We start from the raw sequence: 18,158 nt of genomic DNA, 5'->3' as shown, positions 1-18,158 counted from the left end.
GAAAGACAGCTACCGAAAATGGCCGCCTTATGGAGGATCTTCACTGGACGGTGAGTTTCCAACCCATTGGAACGCACTGAAAGGATTTCAATGCGTTTCAATGGGCTTTTCATTGTCGCATTACGACGTTTTAGTTCTACAGCGATTTCGCTGGAATGAATTAATGTCATAATGCGAGGCACCACTGTACAAACCAGTGAACTGCAACAATCATTAATTGACTGTAAGGCAACTGATTTCCCTTCAATTTTTTAGAGTACTTGTAAAAATATAAGACATTCTCTTCCTCCAATAAAAGTAAGCAGATCCTTACCCAAATGAAATATTTTTCTGGATATCTGAGGATACTGGCACTTCATTTTGTTCACTGTTCTTACATTCTAAAGAATTTGGAGGAGATAGAAGGAGTTTACTTGTTGTAACAGCCTCTTGATTATCCATAGAGGGCACAATTCTGCAGTTTGCTTCCTCCTAGAATATAATCAAAATGTTCAAATATTTGCTTAAATACAAATGGAAATTTTCAACGTGCAAAACATCTGTGAGTCAGATATAACAAACAAGAGGAAAAAATAATGCAGGAAATCCAAGTAGTAGAATCTCAATGATCAGAAAGAGCTACCAAAATCTTGTTCTTTTGCCATGCAAAATAATATTCAGCTTTCAACATTGTGACACAAAATGAGTGGCAGTAAACTAACTGAATTGTTTCATTAGCATTTGACAGATGTCTGTTTTAGTTCTGTAATTTATATAAAGAATTCACTATAATCCTGCCCCTAAATACAAGGGTAATTGTAAAAACATACAAAAAATACTATAAGCTCTCACAACTATCATTCACACACTTTTTTGCAGACTGATTTTGATTTCTGCTCTTCTTAAAGCCTGAACTTCCTCTATAAAACAAAGACAAAAATGAAACGAAATATTTTGAGTTTCAACATCCCTTTCCATGATACATTAGGAGCTCCACTGACGTGTGAGAAGAAATTCCATTGCTCTCTTGATTATGACCCAAGGTCAACCAATTACCGTATTTTTCGCACCATAAGATGCGCTTTTTCCCCACAAAACAGGGGGGTGGTGGAAAGTCTGTGCGTCGTATGGAGCGAAGAAAACAGATTATATTTTCCTGTTTTCTTCTCCTAAAAAATTGGTGCGTCTTATGGAAAGGTGCATCTTATGGAGTGAAAAATACGGTATCTAGTACAGAAAACATGTAAACTTGCTGCCAGCACATATTTCCCTATATTATAAAGGACAGGAATCTCAATCAGAATATTAGAGATTTTAAAAACCTTTTCTAACAAGAGCAAAATTACTGTAATATGTTCTGCGAACAAGTGAATTTTCTTTCCTAAAAGTTGCAGCATTATATAAACTGCCAAAAGCAAACCATCTGCTTTAAGAAAAAAAGTCTTACATCCAGGTTAGAAGACTTGCTGCATTTTCTACTGATGTTTACTAAACTCTCTTCCGCCATTTCAGACTCATGTTTGTTGCCCAGCACCTCTTTTCCTATTTGCAGTGGATCAGCTTCTTCTACTTCATTTCCCAAGTTCCGGTTTAAACTCAGGGAGTAACTCTTCAGGGACTCTTCTGTTGCAGCCAAAAATTCCTTTTCTTCTTGTTGAAGATTGAAATCTCTGGTTGGTCAAGAAAGAAAAAACACCCAATAGAACTATAACAGCTATAATAACCGACAACTACCATGAGGATTTGTTTTCATTTTTAAAAATCTAAATACCATAAAATTAACATAAAGGCAGTACTGATCAGTATAACAACTCAGGGAAGTATATTTCAACTTGCCACATAATATAGTAAAACAGCAGCAAGAATAAACTATACATGTCAATCATAAAAGCAAATAAAGACAGAAGCAATATACAATGAAATTCATCTAAAATCTGTGCCTGTATCTAACTCCATAAGAGCACCTGCAATAATCAGAACATATGCAACAGATGGTGCAGTAAACTTGCCTTCTCAGTCCCAAGTCCATGAATAGTAATTATCATGTTCACTGGGTTCTAAGACAAAGAAACAAACCAATGGAAGAAGGGGAGATGCAGGATTCATACCAAGCAACCAACACTTGTATGTGAACACAAGGTCATTACAGAGCAGTGAACAGTGGTTGATAAGCAGAATACCTCAAATGTGACCTTCATTTAAAAATAAAAAATAAAAAATAAAAAACCTTATGTAGCTTTATTAAGAAATGCCGGCCTGAGAAGTTGGAAAGCTGTTGGGCTAGACTGGGCTCCAGCGTGACTCAATGTTAAGACTCTCCTCCTTCTGGGAAAGGGTGCTACGTTTCTAATCACTGAGATTCAGAGTCCTTTCTCCTTCCATAATCAATAATCCACCAGTGAAAAGAGTTCAAACCTAGATACTGCAAGAGAACCCTCGTTTGTTTTTCAGGATCAGTAGACACGGTAAACATAGCTGAACTGGGTGAAGAGAATTCATACAGCATAGACAAAAGGGACAAAACCTGTGGCTTCCAGATACCGATGACAACTCTCATCATCTCTGACCACTGATCATAATGGCCAGTGCTGAAAGCAGCTGGACTTCAGTGATACCTGAAAAACCACGGATTTGCTACCCGTGGAAGGTGTACCACAAACATAAATATTGCAATGTATTCTCCTTCTCAAGGCAATAGCTTTATACATTTTTCTATTTCACTTCAAGATATATTTAGTCTACCTGGTAGAAAGATCTGCCACATCCCCCAAGATGCTACTTGACAGAGAAGCAGTTTGTAGCTTAGGACTTTCACATTCTAATGGCTTCGTTACAGGAGATTGGCTCATATGTACTGGGCTTTCTTGCACAGCACTAGCAACAGTCATGTTTTCCAATTCCTGAGAGGACGCCATGTCAACTTCATAAGTGTGTGCCTCCTAGGAAACAAATTAAATTTCTCTGAATCCTCTCAAACGAAAGAGCTCATAAGGAACAATACATGAATAAATATAGTGAGTGTACCCAAATAAAAGTACAAAGTTCTTTTAAATCTAGGTAAAGGTTCCCCTTGACATTTAGTCCAGTCATGTCCAACTCTAGGGCGCGGTGCTTATCCCTGTCTCCAAGCTGTAGAGCCAGTGTTTGTCTATAGACAGTTTGCGTAGACATCACACAACCAAGCTCTCACTGGGAAGGTGTGCTGACAGAAGGTAGATCCAGTGAGAGGAATTTCCTCGGCCTCCCCTGCTGCCCCCTGAGCACTCTCTGAGGTGCTAAAATGGCTCTGCTTTGAAGGCTAGGAAATCCTTCAGAGGTGCATTTCAGGTGCTGGATGGGGCTTGGAAGGAAGAGAAGGACAGAGATTGTGGGCAAAGCATAGAGAAGGAAATAACTTTCTTTTGTTGGTGCAGCTTCTTCCATCGGCACAAATACTCAGTGGGAACCTGGCAGATGTACTCAGAGGATGATAACAAGACACCACTAAATCTCTCAGTCTCAGAATTCACATGTAAAACATCTGTCCATAATAAGACAGTGGCTGAAATCCTTCATTTTAGGTAAATTAAACTAGATATAAGGTTGGGGCATGGAACTACTTTTATTAAGAATGTTATTAGAAGATCTTGAGAATATTGTACACTACGTAAGTAATATTATGATAGTAGCCATATTATATACTAAATACGTACATGAATGGTTTGAATGTTTGAAAGATGTCTGGAATTTGGGGGGGGATAACTGGGAAGACACTGAGGTGTAAAAATCAAATAATTGTAAGCAAATCATGTAACACGATATTTGACAAGCACAAATCAAATGTAGATAGAGTAAAAAACTAATAAAATGTTTTTTTTAAAAAAATAAGACAGTGGCTGAAATCCTGTTATTTAGCATAGTAAGTCACTAGAGTAGGTCCAGTGGATCAACAGAACTTACGGAGAAGCTGCTCACCAAATCTCCTCTGATTCAATGGGCCTACTCTAATTGTGACTTACTACTCTAAGCAACATGATTTCAGCCAATGAGTGCCCTGGCACCTTAGATATTGGATAATATACAGAAAAGCACAAACTTCTTCACAGGTAAGAACATAGAAAGAGCCCTGCTAGATCTGGCCAAGGGCCCATCTAGTCCATCTTCCTGTATCTCACAGTGGCCCCACCAGATGCCTCTGTTTCCTGATATCACTCCCCTGCATCTGGCATTTTTGGTAATACAGTGGTGCCTCGTATAACGAGTGCACCGTTGAACGATGAATCCGCATTGCGATGCGGATTTCCCCATCGCTAATGCGAGGGCATGCTCGCATTACGATGGGGGAACAGCTGTTCAGCGGTTCCAAAATGGCCGCCGGAACACAAAAAATGGGTGCCGGTACACCCAAGATGGCCACCGGGACTCTCAAAATGGCCGCCAGTACAACCAAGATGGCCGCCAGGACACAAAAAATGGCTGCTGGTACACCCAAGATGGCCGCTGGAACACAAAAAATGGGTGCCGGTACACCCAAAACGGCCGCCGGGACGCTCAAAATGGCCACCGGTACACCCAAGATGGCTGCCGGAACAAGGGAAAACATTGTGGAGAACGGTGAGTTTTGGGCCCATTTGGAACGCATCAAACTTTGTTTAATGATTTCCAATGGGTTTTTTGGATCCGTTTTACGATGTTTTCCCATAGCGAAGGTTAATCCGGAACGGATTAACCTCACTATGCGGGGCACGACTGTACTTAATACTTAATTCACCCACTGAGTGAAATGAACAGAAAATATTCTGTGTATTTTGTACTTACAGTAACATTTTTACTTAGGAGTTCACTGCTGCCACACTTAGGATGTGTCTGAGTCATCTCTGCTTCAACAGCTGCTTCTGTTGTCTTTGCTTCTTCTGTTTCAGTGTTTTTTGCTGACCCTCCTTGCCTTCTAACCAGTCTTCCTAAATTTGGCTTTGGCCTCTGCATTCGACCCCTTGCTAATGATGCAGGTTTTAGAATAGTTTGCTTGCCACTTTCTTGAACAGCGGTTTTCTTAGCAGTCCTGAAAAACATTTATTCCAGGGTACAAAAGGTGTAGCACTATTAATTACAGACGAACTAAAAACAATCAAGACCCTTTCTATTATAATTACATGCAAGTGATTATTTGAACCAATCACCATTCCACATGTTTCTTACAACAAGGTGTCAATACAGTAACATAGCATAGCATAACAACAAAAAATGAATGAGCCCAAATGATGTTATACACTAAAACAGACACAAAATGTGAACACTTTAATCAAAATGTTAGACAACTTTGATCTATGTCATCATTAGATTTTAATATTCTGTTCAAACTGAACTTTCCTTCTAGGCCATGTTCAATTTTCCTTCAATGGGTACAATGACAGATTGTACATTGCCTCTCACTAATTATTTTCCTGCATATACAAAGAGAAAAATATTTAGATATAACTGAAAAGAAATCAAGTTTGAAAAGATGCATCTCTGAACAAATTAGGCCTCTGAAATGTAATTTTTGGGGGCTACAGAATCTGTGAGTTCTATTCCAAGACAGCAACCTTTCTTAATATTGATTATTCATTTGACTTTTTGTTTCCTTCAGTGGAAACTGACTTTATTTTCAACAAATCATATCTGCCCCATATATTTCTGTTGATTTCAAAAGGCCCTAGACCTTGAGTTTTGTGTTAGGAGATTGGAGGACTACATTAATTAAGTCAACTTGATGCTACTACGTTTTTACAAGCAAACGATCTTGTCTATTAATTGATACTGTCACTAATGTGTAAGACAAAAGAAAGTAACACGCTTCCCTGCTTCCAGCCATACTTACAGAAGTTCAGTATCTGCAAGGTGGGAGTCTTTTTCAGAAGCGCACCCAGCGCTGATACTGTGTATCTCCTCCTGAGCAGTGTTCTAAGAATTAAGCACAAAAAAGTAAATCGATGTGACTTTCCAAAACATATCATTATCACCATGCAAAATTTGCAAACATTGGACACAATGGCAAACAAAGTGGGTCAAAGTGACTGATCTGGCATGTTAATGTAACTGATCAAAGTACAGGTGCATTGCAAACCTATGTGTATCCTGCTTGCTTGGGGACAGCTTTCTCCCATAAGCCTGCAAGCTCGTATTTTAACTGACACACAAAGGATGTCATCACCGACTGCTCTTGCAGCAATATCAAAACCATGTCAACAGTAACTGATGCAAAATCAGAAATGAAGGCAACAGAAGCACTCCAGAGCCCTGTGTCTCCCTGTCCTTCATTCATAACTACAATCCTTTACAAGCAAAGGAAAGGCACTAACTGGAAGTGGAAAGGGGTGACCTCGCTACTGCATAGGAGGTCATATACTGCTCCTTGATTTTTTAGCTTAATTCTCATTCAGAGGTAATTGATATAGCTCTTTCAAGGAGAACACAAAATGTATTCCATATGATATTTTCAAGATGATGCTGAAAATGATGTAGGTTTCGGTTTCTCTTTGAAAAAGCTAAATAAAGAATAGTTTACAATGTTGTGAATTATCTTCTGTGTCCTTTCTACTCCTCTTTTTATTTGTATTTGTTTCTGTAACCCCCTGCCCTTAACTTTACTAACGAAGAAACTCCCTTATCTGTCTTCTTGTCTTCTTCTATGTTAAACTACCAACACTAACCCAATTTACATCTTTGCCAATTTACATCTTCCAAGTAGACCTGTGCCCCACAGGTACGTATATGCAAATTTGGTCAATTTAATCTTAAGTGCATAGAACTAGAGGCATAAAGGCACATTTTGAATATTTAATACATATGCAAATATCCTAACATGGCTTATAAATCAAGATGAGACCATCAATAAATATAAACTGAATATTCTATATGAATCTGCAGGTAACTGAACACATCAACGAAACCCTTTACATGCAAAGGCAGCCCAAAATCTGAAGTGCAGCACTTCATACCCAAATAGTGGCAAGAAGTCCCCATGTCTCCTCAGACCATGAGCCATGTGTGTTTACAACAACATGGTTCATACAAGATGAATAAACCCAGCATTTTGAATACCTTTTGTTCACTTGCACAAGGCTCGGGTGTATTGAGCTTGGACTGGACACGTGCTTCTTTTCTGCAAGATGCCTTCATTATATTAGGTTTTGGTCTCTGCCGACGGCTTCTCACATCTATCTTTTCCACAGGAGCATTTTCAGTTTCTCTACACAAACATTTTTTAAAAAAAAATCACATTTAAAATCCCAACACACATGGCAAGAGAGACCTCAGAAATAATATATAAAAACATCTGTGTTAAGAACTGGATTTAAAACAGGCAAATTAAGGTGTAGCTGTAAAAAGAAGGAAATTGTCTATAATATCTGTATGTTTCGACTTCATGACCTCTAAGGACTGAACAGAAGTCTGATATTTTGCATAGAATCATCATCCTCTTGAAAATTCAAAGCTAGAAGGGACCCTGTGGGTCACTGAGTGCAACCCCTGTCAAAGAGGCACAGTGGGGAATTGCACTCTCAAACTCCGGCAGCCAAATGCCTAAACCGCTGAGCTATCCAGCAGTTCTCATTCCTTAAAAAAACTTCTTAATGCTGAATCTGTTGACACTGAAGCTTATGTTATTTTATTTCTCTCAGAAAGGGATGGATTTGATTGAGCATGAAACAAGACTTTCCTCAAAAAAATCACAACTGCTACCCAAGCAAAGCAAACCCATGTAAGGTGTTCACATAATGCCAAGGAATTCTTACAGTATCAGATTAGGAGATCATCCTATATCTTCACCTTTAGGACCAGTTTTCTTCACCAAAGCTCAATGTAGTAAGTGACAATGCGACACAAAATGTTTTTAATGTTTTTCTGGATCTCATTATTTATGGCCTTGTGGGTGAAGAGGGTAGTTGTGTTTTCAACTGCTGTTAGCTGCCCAGAGTAGTGCTTAGGCACTATATGGGCATGATATAAATGTAATGAATAAATTAAATTAAATTAAAATGTACATTTCACAAAATCTTCAACTTACTGGGATTCATTCTCCATATCCTTATTTGTTCTACATGTTTCCTCTATGACTGGTCCAGTTATGTCAGCAGTGTTATTTTCTGCAGTACTCTAATTAAAAGAACCATTAAGAATTTTGGTGAGAAATGTGTGCAATGGTACCAAAAAAAAACCCTCCTAAAACCTCTATGAAATTAAGACAGATTGCATGTGTAGAAGAGAATAACTCTCAAGCAACACAAAACAGCATATACATTGTACAAATTTTTTAAATGTTTAGAGCCATACCTTTTCTTCAAAACTCATGGACTCAGAGGGGGAGATCTTGACCTCTGACATGTTACCAACTAGAAGTTCTCCTTCTTCTTCTGCTCTTGTTAAGTCTGCTCCTTTTAAGTCTGATGTAATTATCTGGTGCTGTTCTTCCACCCTGGGCTTTTCAGTAATAGTTATATCTGTTTCTCTGAAGAGAAATTGAAAATATTTGTGCTTTTTATGTCAAAATGCACACTAAAATCCTGTCCACTAACTATCTCAGCTGAGGTAAACCATGGATAGTGTAAGAATTATTAACTCTTGCTTGTTTTGTTTTGTTTTTTAGCAGTTCAGAGATCCTAACCTGACAGTTTTATTTTGGAACCACTGATCCTTTTCCCCAGGTCTAGCACTTCCCTCTGCTGCTAAAGCCCTACAAGCCTTCAAGAAGGTGCTCCAGAATGTTGCCGAAGTCTCCAAAATGGCACAGGATGTGGCTTGGAGATCTACAACAAGAGGAAGGCAACTGGTAAAAATGCACTCTTGAATGACTACAAGAAAGTCTGAACATCATTTATTGCATCTGATCAACAGGAATGTGGTAGAGTTTTGGAGTTGCCAAGTACACACGGCGCTGTTTGGAACACTATGCTGGGACAGTATCTATCAATATTTGTTGGTCATTCCAGAGAGATGTAAGCAGTTTTTGTTAGTCATTTGCCTACACTGTTGTGTAGTAAAGAGGGAGCATGTTTGTCTTATTTCATATCTCTTTGGGTAGATAAAATGACTGAGACATGGAGCTTTTGACTCTCACGGTTGTTTGTTTCTTTACATTGATTGTTTGATCTGTTTTCCGGTATGTGATCTGTGATGAATAAATTTGATTAATTTTTAAAATAAAATTTAATAAAAAACATTTTAAAAACCTTTCAGTGCCAGGTATCTGGGCCATCAGATGTGAAAAGCAATACTACCCTGCAATGAACCAATTACAAAGTAACAGCAAACTAATTTGCTATATGTGGACTGAGATAAACTCAGATTAAAGAAATACCCTCTTCTCCAGGACCATTGCTCCTAGTCAGGAATCCACATCTCATTTAATAAGGCTCTCAAGATGCATAGAAAGCTATTGTGACCTCAATCACAAATGCACTTCGTATCCTTTCTTTATTCATATCAGAGTGCTGCACAATTTAAAATTATGGACCTACAGGACAAAAAGTTCACACAAATGTTAAAATAATTAGGCTGGTTTGGACCAGAAGCAGGCTACTTCAATTATCTTGGCCAATTTGACATATCTTCTTTAGTATACATAGTGGGGCATAAATTCTACGCACATAGATCTGAAAAAGAAAATACCGCATATACTCGAATATAAGCCAACCCGAATATAAGCAAAGGCACCCAATTTTACCACAAAAAAACTGGGAAAACATATTGACTCGAGTATAAGACGAGGGTGGAAAATGCAGCAGCTATTGGTAAATTTCAAAAATAAAAATAGATAGCAATAAAATTACTTTAATTGAGGCATCAGTAGGTTAAATGTTTTTGAAGATACTGTCCTTCTGAGCTGCAAGATACTTCACTGCCTTTGGAGGGAGGACTCATACCGGATGCTGCGCTTATCTACTCCTGCATAAGAAGATGGAGGAAGACGGAGGAAGGTGGGAGGAGGAAGGTGTGTACATGGAATATGCTGAAGAAGGAGGATGGGAGTGTCCTGGAAGCGGAAATGCAGTATACCTAACCTGGGTCATCGGACCACCCACAGAGGCTGCGGGCGCCCGTAGATAAGCGGGGGAGTCCGGAGAACACCCGCACTGCAAGGGAGAACGTGTAATTTTGACACTGACTCGAGTATAAGCCGAGGGGGGTGCTTTTTCAGCAAAAAAAGTGCTGAAAAACTAGGCTTATACTCAAGTATATACAGTACATCTTGGAATTCTATAGTTTTCTGTTACAGGACATAATAAAAATCATCTGGTCCTTCACAGGTCTGAAAATTACTTAAATACAACCTCAGATGAACAACAACACATGACAAATTACACTGTCTCCCAATTTATTTTCCAAAAATAAAGCCAAAATGGAGAAGCCATGTGTGAGAAGCTAAGATCTTTAAGTGGAAAGCACAGACTTGTGTTTTTAAAGGCTTTGGTTTCAGCTCGTTGTTTTTATAATATAAGAAAAGATCATCTAACACAGAGGTTTGCTCATCCTCAATGGCCTCAAAGGCTGAGTGTGGCATAATTACTTTTGGTGCGGAAAGCACAGTTCACCTACACAGCTAATTGGAGACCCATCTGTGATCTTTAAAAAAGTAAATTAAAATGATTTAATTTAGCACTCTGCACTTACGGGTCTTTACTGACAGGCAGAACTACTCTGCTCACCTTATTTCATCCTCACAATGTGGTGATGCTGTAGTCTGATTTTCATCCAATTTATCCAACTCAGCTGCTACACTCTGCAAGGAAATCGAAATATTACAATCTTAAGGTTCTGGTTTCTCATATGACAAGAAACACTCTGCTGGGGAACAGCCTTTTAGTATTAAGCAGATTTCCTCAACAAACCACTGGAAACAGGAAAGAACATTGCTCTCAGATAGCAGAACATTATCTTGACCTCAAATAATTAGGTCTTTCTTTTGTTAGATATAGACCAAAAAGAAAAAAGTTTTCTTCTCACTTTTGGCGGCAGGCGTGGGGTGGGGAGTTAACCTTGTTGAGTTAACAGAACGAGAATATTTAATGTCCTTTGTCTAGGTTTATCATTGTGTAAAAATGTAACATTCAACATTATCTGCATACTAAATAAACTAAAAATATAAAATAATATTTTAAATGATTTGTGAGATGACTTGAGTCTCTATTCTATGAGAAAGGTGGCACAGAAGCAAAATAAATAAGTGAATGAATCATATCCAACAATATTTTTAAATGGCATTGTCATTTAAAAAAACCTTGCAATCTGCTCTGTATGACCCCACCCTAATGAAAAGCAGGCAGCAATCTCATAATACTTTCCTCCAAGTGGCATACAAAGCAGTAACTGCTTAATTCTTACACATTTATGTTCTCAAAAATGCTCCTACCCATGTTAACTTTCTCACTGAGATGGGTATATCTTTAGGCACAGCATTCTAGAGAACCCAATGGGCAGTAAGGCTATCACTTCCCAGGGAACACTGGAGCTAATTCCCATTTTTAAACAAATCAACCCCAGGAAACAGGAGGGGTGGCAGAACCCAATGATATAGGTACTTCACTGGGAAGCCCTTCTCTATAGGGAAGGGGGCTAAAAGGTGTGGTAATTTCAATTCCTGGGCTGCAGCTCAAATTCTAAGAGGAGCCTAACGATGAGGGAGGCCCAGAAAGAAAAGACAAGAAATCGGGCCTTCTCGGCGGTGGCTCCTCGCCTCTGGAATAACCTTCCCCCTGACATTCGCGCGGCTCCCTCGCTGGGTATTTTTAAAAAACAATTAAAAACACTGATGTTTCGGCAGGCCTTCCCCTCAACCAATTCCTGATTTTTCCCTCTTTTTTCCTCTCTCCTAGTGTCTGTTCCATCTTGCCCAAAGTTTGTCCCCTTTTTAAAATTGTTTTAATTATATTGTATCACGCTTGTTGTAAGCCGCCTAGAGTGGTCTTAAGTGACTAGATAGGCGGGATATTAAATAAATAAATAAATAAATAAATAAATAAATAAATAAATAAATAAATAAATAAATAAATAAATAAATAAATAAATAAATAAATAAATAAGAACTGAAGTCCAAAAACTTTGAATGACACATCCTTGCTGATAACAACTAATCAGCAGTATACTATCAAGTGTTTTTCCTACTCTTTACCAGACAGCACTCTCTTACACATGATCAGACATAGCTAAAAGGATGTCTCTATATGCAAAACTCTGTAGCTATTTGATCTTCCTAGAACTGGGTGTAGATCTTTCGTTCACAGCTCAAATTTACTTGACGTTGAAGCACAGAAATAAGGAGAAATAATAGGCTAGAAATAGACTTATCAGTACTTTTACCTTGGTTGCAGAGATCCCTTCAATAACTTCTTTATTTGGATCTGGAGATTCTGAAGGTTGTTCAGTGTGGTGCCCAGAAACAGCTTCCAAAGCATATACTTCACCAGACTCATGGACACTGAAAATAATGGCATAAAGAAATTACTTCCTTACCCCACCACATAGCCTCATGTGGTATCCTCTGTCTCCCACTGTTTCATTCATACAACTGTACCAATCAAGACAGAGTATTGACATGTCTTGATAAATGAGAAACACCCAGACCCAGCAGTTTAAAGGCACATGTAATGGGGACTATGGCAAACAACAATATAGAGGACCTTTTGAAGATTTTTGGAAAGGAAATCATGTATACATGATGTACTTTGCAGGGCTGCATGGATGAGTAAAAAAAACACTTTTCATATGCAATTACCTAGATGCATCATCTCCCTCTGCCTCTTCATCCAGTGTGTAGCATTGTGGATCTTCCTCAGCTAAGGGAAGAGTTTCATCAGGTGTTACTCTACCGGGGACATCTAGTTCCTCATCAGCTTCATTAATACTATTAGTCTCTGGCGCAGATGTATTTTTTCCTGACAACAGATTGTAGATATTATCAGTTCCCCCCAAACCATCACCTAAGCAAGTCAAACACAAGAATTCTTCCAAATGGCTTAAGTTTGTTTCTACATATACTGACATTTTTTCAGTAAAATGCAATTGCAGCATCACCATCTCCAGTGTGAACAAGCAAAAGAAATTATTTATTTGGTTGGCTGGTTGTTTGCTTGCTTGCTTGTTTGTTTAGGGTATTTTAATATCCCTATTGCTTTAAATGCAAGCTATTTCCATGTGGATCAAGTCTGTCATGTTGTTTATTGTTCTATGTAGTTGGGAGGGATTACATTACTGGTTTCCTTGCCTCCTTTTTATGGCATAATAGCACCAATTTATGGCATAAAAGCTTCATCACCTCCAATGAATTAGAGACGGTACAGTAATTAGTATGGATAATCAATCATCCCTCTCCAGTTACAGTAAAAATACTTTTAAAAGGAACAGAAACACAGAAAACCTTTAATAAATAGAAAATAAAGGTATTCAATGGACTTCGTGATGAATAAACTTTATAAAAAGCATCCAGAGAGAGGGGCATTGCTGGGTTCTAGAGTTTTATACACTGGATTATGGAGAAAACCAGAGAGTTCCAGAAAAACATCTACTTCTACTTCATTGACTACGCAAAAGCCTTTGACTGTGTGGAGCACAGCAAATTATGGCAACTGCTTAAAGAAATGGGAGTGCCTGACCACCTTATCTATCTCCTGAGAAATCTATATTTATTTAACTTTATTTGTGGGACAGGAAGCAACTGTGAGAACTGGATATGGAACAACTGATTGGTTCAAATTGGGAAAGGAGTACAACAAGGCTGCATATTGTCCCCTTGCTTATTCAACTTATATTCAGAATATATCATGCAAACGCCTGGACTGGAGGAATCCCAAACCGGAATTAAGATTGCCAAAAGAAATATCAACAACCTCAGATATACAGATGATACCACTCTGATGGCAGAAAGTGAGGAGGACTTAAAGAACCTCTTAATGAGGGTGAAATAGGAAAGCACAAAAAAAATTGGTCTGAATATGAACGTCAAAAAAAACCTAAGATCATGGCCACTGGTCTCATCACCTCCTGGCAAACAGAAGGGGAAGATATGGGAAGACAGTGATAGATTTTACTTTCTTGGGCTCCATGATCACTGCAGATGGTGACAGAAGCCATGAAATTAAAAGACGCCTGCTTCTTGGGAGGAAAGCAATGACAAACCTAGACAGCATCTTAAAAAGCAGAGACATCACCTTGCCGACAAAGGTCCGCATAGTCAAAGCTATGGTTTTTCCAGTAGCGATGTATGGAAGTGAGAACTGGACCATAAAGAAGGCTGACCACCGAAAAATTGATGCTTTTGAATTGTGGTGCTTGAGGAGATTCTTGAGAATCCCCTGGACTGCAAGGAGAACAAACCTATCCATTCTGAAGGAAATCAACCCTGAGTGTTTACTGGAAGGACAGATCCTGAGGCTGAGGCTCCAATACTTTGGCATCTTATGAAAAGACTCCCTGGAAAAGACCCTGATGTTGGGAAAGTGTGAGGGTAAGAGGAGAAGGGGATGACAGAGGACGAGATAGATGACCAGTGTCATCGAAGCAATCAGCATGAATTTGACCCAACTGCGGGAGGCAGTGGAAGACACAAGGGCCTGGCGTGCTCTCGTCCATGGGAGCAAAGAGTCGGACATTACTTAACAACTAAACAGCAACAAAGAGTTTTATATTAAATGTTATAAGGAACCTCTTTTACAAATTTCAGTTCCCTCTAACTGCAAATGGAATAACCAAAAGGCATGAAAAGGATCTCAGGTGGAAGAAACCTAGTTTTCCAAAGCAATCTGTAATTTCTGGCTGTATTACTTACGATGTTGTTTTATTTAACAGTACTAGAAATTAAGGGGAAACAAGAGGGAAGCCTGTGCTGCAGGGTCAGAAGACCAGCAGTCATAAGATCGAATCCACACGACGGAGTGAGCTCCCGTTGCTTGTCCCAGCTCCCGCCAACCTAGCAGTTCGAAAGCATGCAAATGCAAGTAGATAAATAGAGACCACCTCGATGGGAAGGTAACAGTGTTCCGTGTCTAAGTCGTACTGGCCATGTGACCACGGAAGATTGTCTTCGGACAAAACGCTGGCTCTATGGCTTGGAAACGGGGATGAGCACCGCCCCCTAGAGTCGAACATGACTGGACAAAAATTGTTAAGGGGAACTTTACCTTTACCTAAGAGGGAAGAACAGATTTTCCCTGCTAACCCTTTTATAGCTCAGTACTAGCCAATATTTGGTTTAGTATTTGGATAACTAAAGCAGTTAAGGTACATTATATATAGTTGAATCTTGTCTTACATCTTGTTTTCAGATCTCTAGTTAATGCCATATATATGAAAAATGAGTTAGTGGAACAACTGCAGATGGATTTGTTTTTCAGACTGTAATCAATAAGAAAGTAGCATAAAAATACAGAGCATGGAAGTGGCAGGAGATCATGAAGTACCATTTACCTCTGCGGAATTTCAACATTCCAGCAATGGCAAGGAGATGGCATTCATCCTGTGAATAGCACAGGAAGCCCTAAAAGAAGATCTTATCTCTAACACCTGGGCATATGCAAAATAAACAGGCACTTTCTATCTTGAGTCACTTCCATTTTTTGCATTTCTATGATATTGGTAACAGCTCAATACAACAAATTGCCATTTCATAGACAACCATAAAAATTTAAGGCAGTATGTACAACTGCACTACAGTATATCTTGGCAGTGACAGATATATTGAAACCATTTAACTGTCAAATAAATTTCAAGACATTTTGTTACACACAGATTGTTAGATAACTTACAGTCATACATACAAGTTAAAAACTCTTTACTGTCTTAGCTTCTCCTGAGTGATATTTGGTGTTATTATCAGGCTTTTAATTTTTCATGAATTAGTGGGTTGTGCCCAGGGTATGTCTCCTGTTGACAGAAGGGCTATTTCTGTCTCCAGAGGCTTTCTGATCCAGCAAGAAAATAAAAGTGGCAGAAGGTTAGGAGCAGATTCTTTGCCAATTCCCCTCCTCTCTACCCATAGTTCCCTATGCCTGAGTCCCACAATATCTGTTCAAGAACCATCATCTGGAGGAGCAGTGGAGCTGAAGCTGCAGAAGGAGTGAGGACATGAGCAAAGATAGCACCTCTGCCCCATCTTCTCCATGCAGAAACATTCTAAGCAGAGTTCTGTCCAAGTCCTGTTTCTGCTGGTAAAAATAATCCCTGAAAAGAGATGAGCAAATCATATTTTTCCTGCTGACATGACTCAGCCAGCAATTTAGATTCTTACTTTTCTTTCTTGATCTCTTTCCTTCAGCCATTTCTGCATGAACAGTAGTCTCTTCAGGAAGGCTCTCCATTTCATGCTCAGAATCTTTTTTCTTTCTTTTCTTTTTCTTTTTTGTCACCACCGATTCAGGAACTGTTGGCCCCTCTGCCTGTTCCAAGATGCTAGGAGACTCTTCATTTTCCTTTTCAGCAGTCCCAGCATCCACTTCCATTTCTGCATCAGAAACATGGGCATTCTGGAGATAATCCTGGCTGGGCTTGAGTTGGCCATTGTCAGCATTAGCTTTTAGATTATACATTGTAAATACACCTACAGCCATTCAATTCTCAATAAAAAAGACAAAAAAATACTAAAAGTATGTTCAAAAATAAAAAATACAGGATTCCACTTGCTCCTTATAAAAATCTCCTAGTCTACCACCCTTCTCACCTACATCCATATTGTTTTGACTGCATGTAAAACATCTTGATTCCACCAACATCCCTCTGCACAATATACAGAGTTTAAAATGCCTATAAACCATGTTTTAGTCAAAAATCCTGAAGATAGCGGAATTAAAATAAGAATAAAAGTCCATAAATTAAAAAAATTGCATGACACAAGACAGAACAAGAAAAGTAGCAAAAAAACAGATCAAAGAAGAATTAATGATCAGCTGTCAACTACAGAACATGAGAAATACTTATAAAACAAATCATTTAAGCAGCCCTCAAAGAGGGTGTCAAGCAAGTCTTTGGAATGGCATTTGGAAGTATTGTCCACTCCCAAGAGATCTAACAGTCTGAAAATGGGGGGGGGGGGACCCAGGTCCACAATCATAATAAAAGGGATGTATTAATTTCAAATATATTTTCAGGATCTTTAGAAATACCTTGCTGGTGCTTCTGAGACTTGGATGTTTTTTTCTCATTCAGAAGTTTCTCCCTTTGATGCTGACATTTAGCATCTTTTTCCTTTCTCCTTCTCTCATTTTCCAGGACTTTCTCAAGGAGTTTTGTAAAGAAATTAAAATCAAAAGGTCTTTTCTCTTCTGCCCAAGAAAGAAATAAAATTTTATTTCATGTGAAAAATACACATGCTCCAATTACACCTTAAAGTCCATTCAACAAAGAATTAATGATTAATGAATTAAGAATTAATCATCAGAGAATTAATGATACATGCAGAAATTCAGGGTGTCAAAGATGTTTGAAGTGCTTAAGATCAACAATCTTGAAATCCTTTACAAATAACCAAATGCTAGATTTTATGAGGGACTAACAGCAGTTATGTGTGCACCTAAAGCAAAGAAATAACTCTTTTGTTCAAAATATTAACATATTGTAAAGAATCACCATTATTAGTTTAATTCAAACTATGGTACTAATGTATTATCTAATGCCTCCAGTTTGATAGTCTGGGGGTTTTGGTGGGGGAAGGGATTGCTTTTGGCAATTTTCCTTCTATCTTACAGCATCCTGTTCCTCACCCAAAATCTTCTCTGGAAAATTCTTCAACACTGTGGTCCAGTTTGAGGGACCATGGGAGAGCAAGAATCATTAAATTAAACACCTCGCCTTTCCCAGTCTGCTGGTAGATTCCTCCAGTCACTGGAGGAACCCCTACTGATTATCAGCCTTCACTCCCGAATTGAAGGGGGGGAGAAGTAAACACTTACTGAATGCTTTATCTATTCTCCATCCGTTAGCTTTTTCTTCACGTTTAAATTTGTTCTAAAGACAGAAAGTTGTGTCATGTTAATTATTTTTACTGACCAAATTGCATTATATTTTAGCTTAATCTATGTAGACATAGTTTTCAATTAACCCTTCAAGTGAAACTTTTAACTAAGATTTTTCTCATCTTATTTTTTAAACATATTGATGTTGATACAGTTCATAGATGCTTTTTAGAACAAAATACTTGTTCAGCCCAAGCTAGTCTCTTATCATTAGAGGAG

General features: G+C 38.5%; 1 protein-coding gene across 6 annotated transcripts in view; it reads right to left on the bottom strand.

Annotated features, from left to right (window-relative positions):
* BDP1 (BDP1 general transcription factor IIIB subunit) overlaps positions 1–18,158 on the bottom strand; it is a 66,264-nt gene that overhangs the window by 32,903 nt on the left and 15,203 nt on the right. For 4 of the 6 annotated variants that reach the window (XR_013542227.1, XM_072992621.2, XM_072992623.2 and 1 more), the window contains exons 8-21: positions 17,877–17,931; positions 17,091–17,249; positions 16,220–16,432; positions 12,713–12,872; positions 12,298–12,415; positions 10,647–10,720; positions 8,275–8,449; positions 8,009–8,097; positions 7,042–7,189; positions 5,819–5,901; positions 4,777–5,020; positions 2,722–2,918; positions 1,427–1,649; positions 314–471 (exon numbers count right to left, since the gene is read on the bottom strand). Coding sequence is in view for 5 of the 6 variants with exons in the window: in XM_072992621.2 (XP_072848722.2) it covers positions 314–471; positions 1,427–1,649; positions 2,722–2,918; positions 4,777–5,020; positions 5,819–5,901; positions 7,042–7,189; positions 8,009–8,097; positions 8,275–8,449; positions 10,647–10,720; positions 12,298–12,415; positions 12,713–12,872; positions 16,220–16,432; positions 17,091–17,249; positions 17,877–17,931 (2,096 nt within the window). In the remaining variant the exon portion in view is untranslated. The remainder of the gene's footprint in view (positions 1–313; positions 472–1,426; positions 1,650–2,721; positions 2,919–4,776; positions 5,021–5,818; positions 5,902–7,041; positions 7,190–8,008; positions 8,098–8,274; positions 8,450–10,646; positions 10,721–12,297; positions 12,416–12,712; positions 12,873–16,219; positions 16,433–17,090; positions 17,250–17,876; positions 17,932–18,158) is intronic. The other 2 variants (XM_072992624.2, XM_072992626.2) reach the window with 2 other exon arrangements.

The sequence above is a fragment of the Pogona vitticeps genome, chromosome 2 (genome assembly GCF_051106095.1).
Source record: "Pogona vitticeps strain Pit_001003342236 chromosome 2, PviZW2.1, whole genome shotgun sequence".
Lineage (NCBI taxonomy): Eukaryota > Metazoa > Chordata > Lepidosauria > Squamata > Agamidae > Pogona > Pogona vitticeps.
The sequence above is the reverse complement of the archived record's forward strand: the minus strand, read 5'-3'. Positions and strand labels throughout refer to the sequence as shown.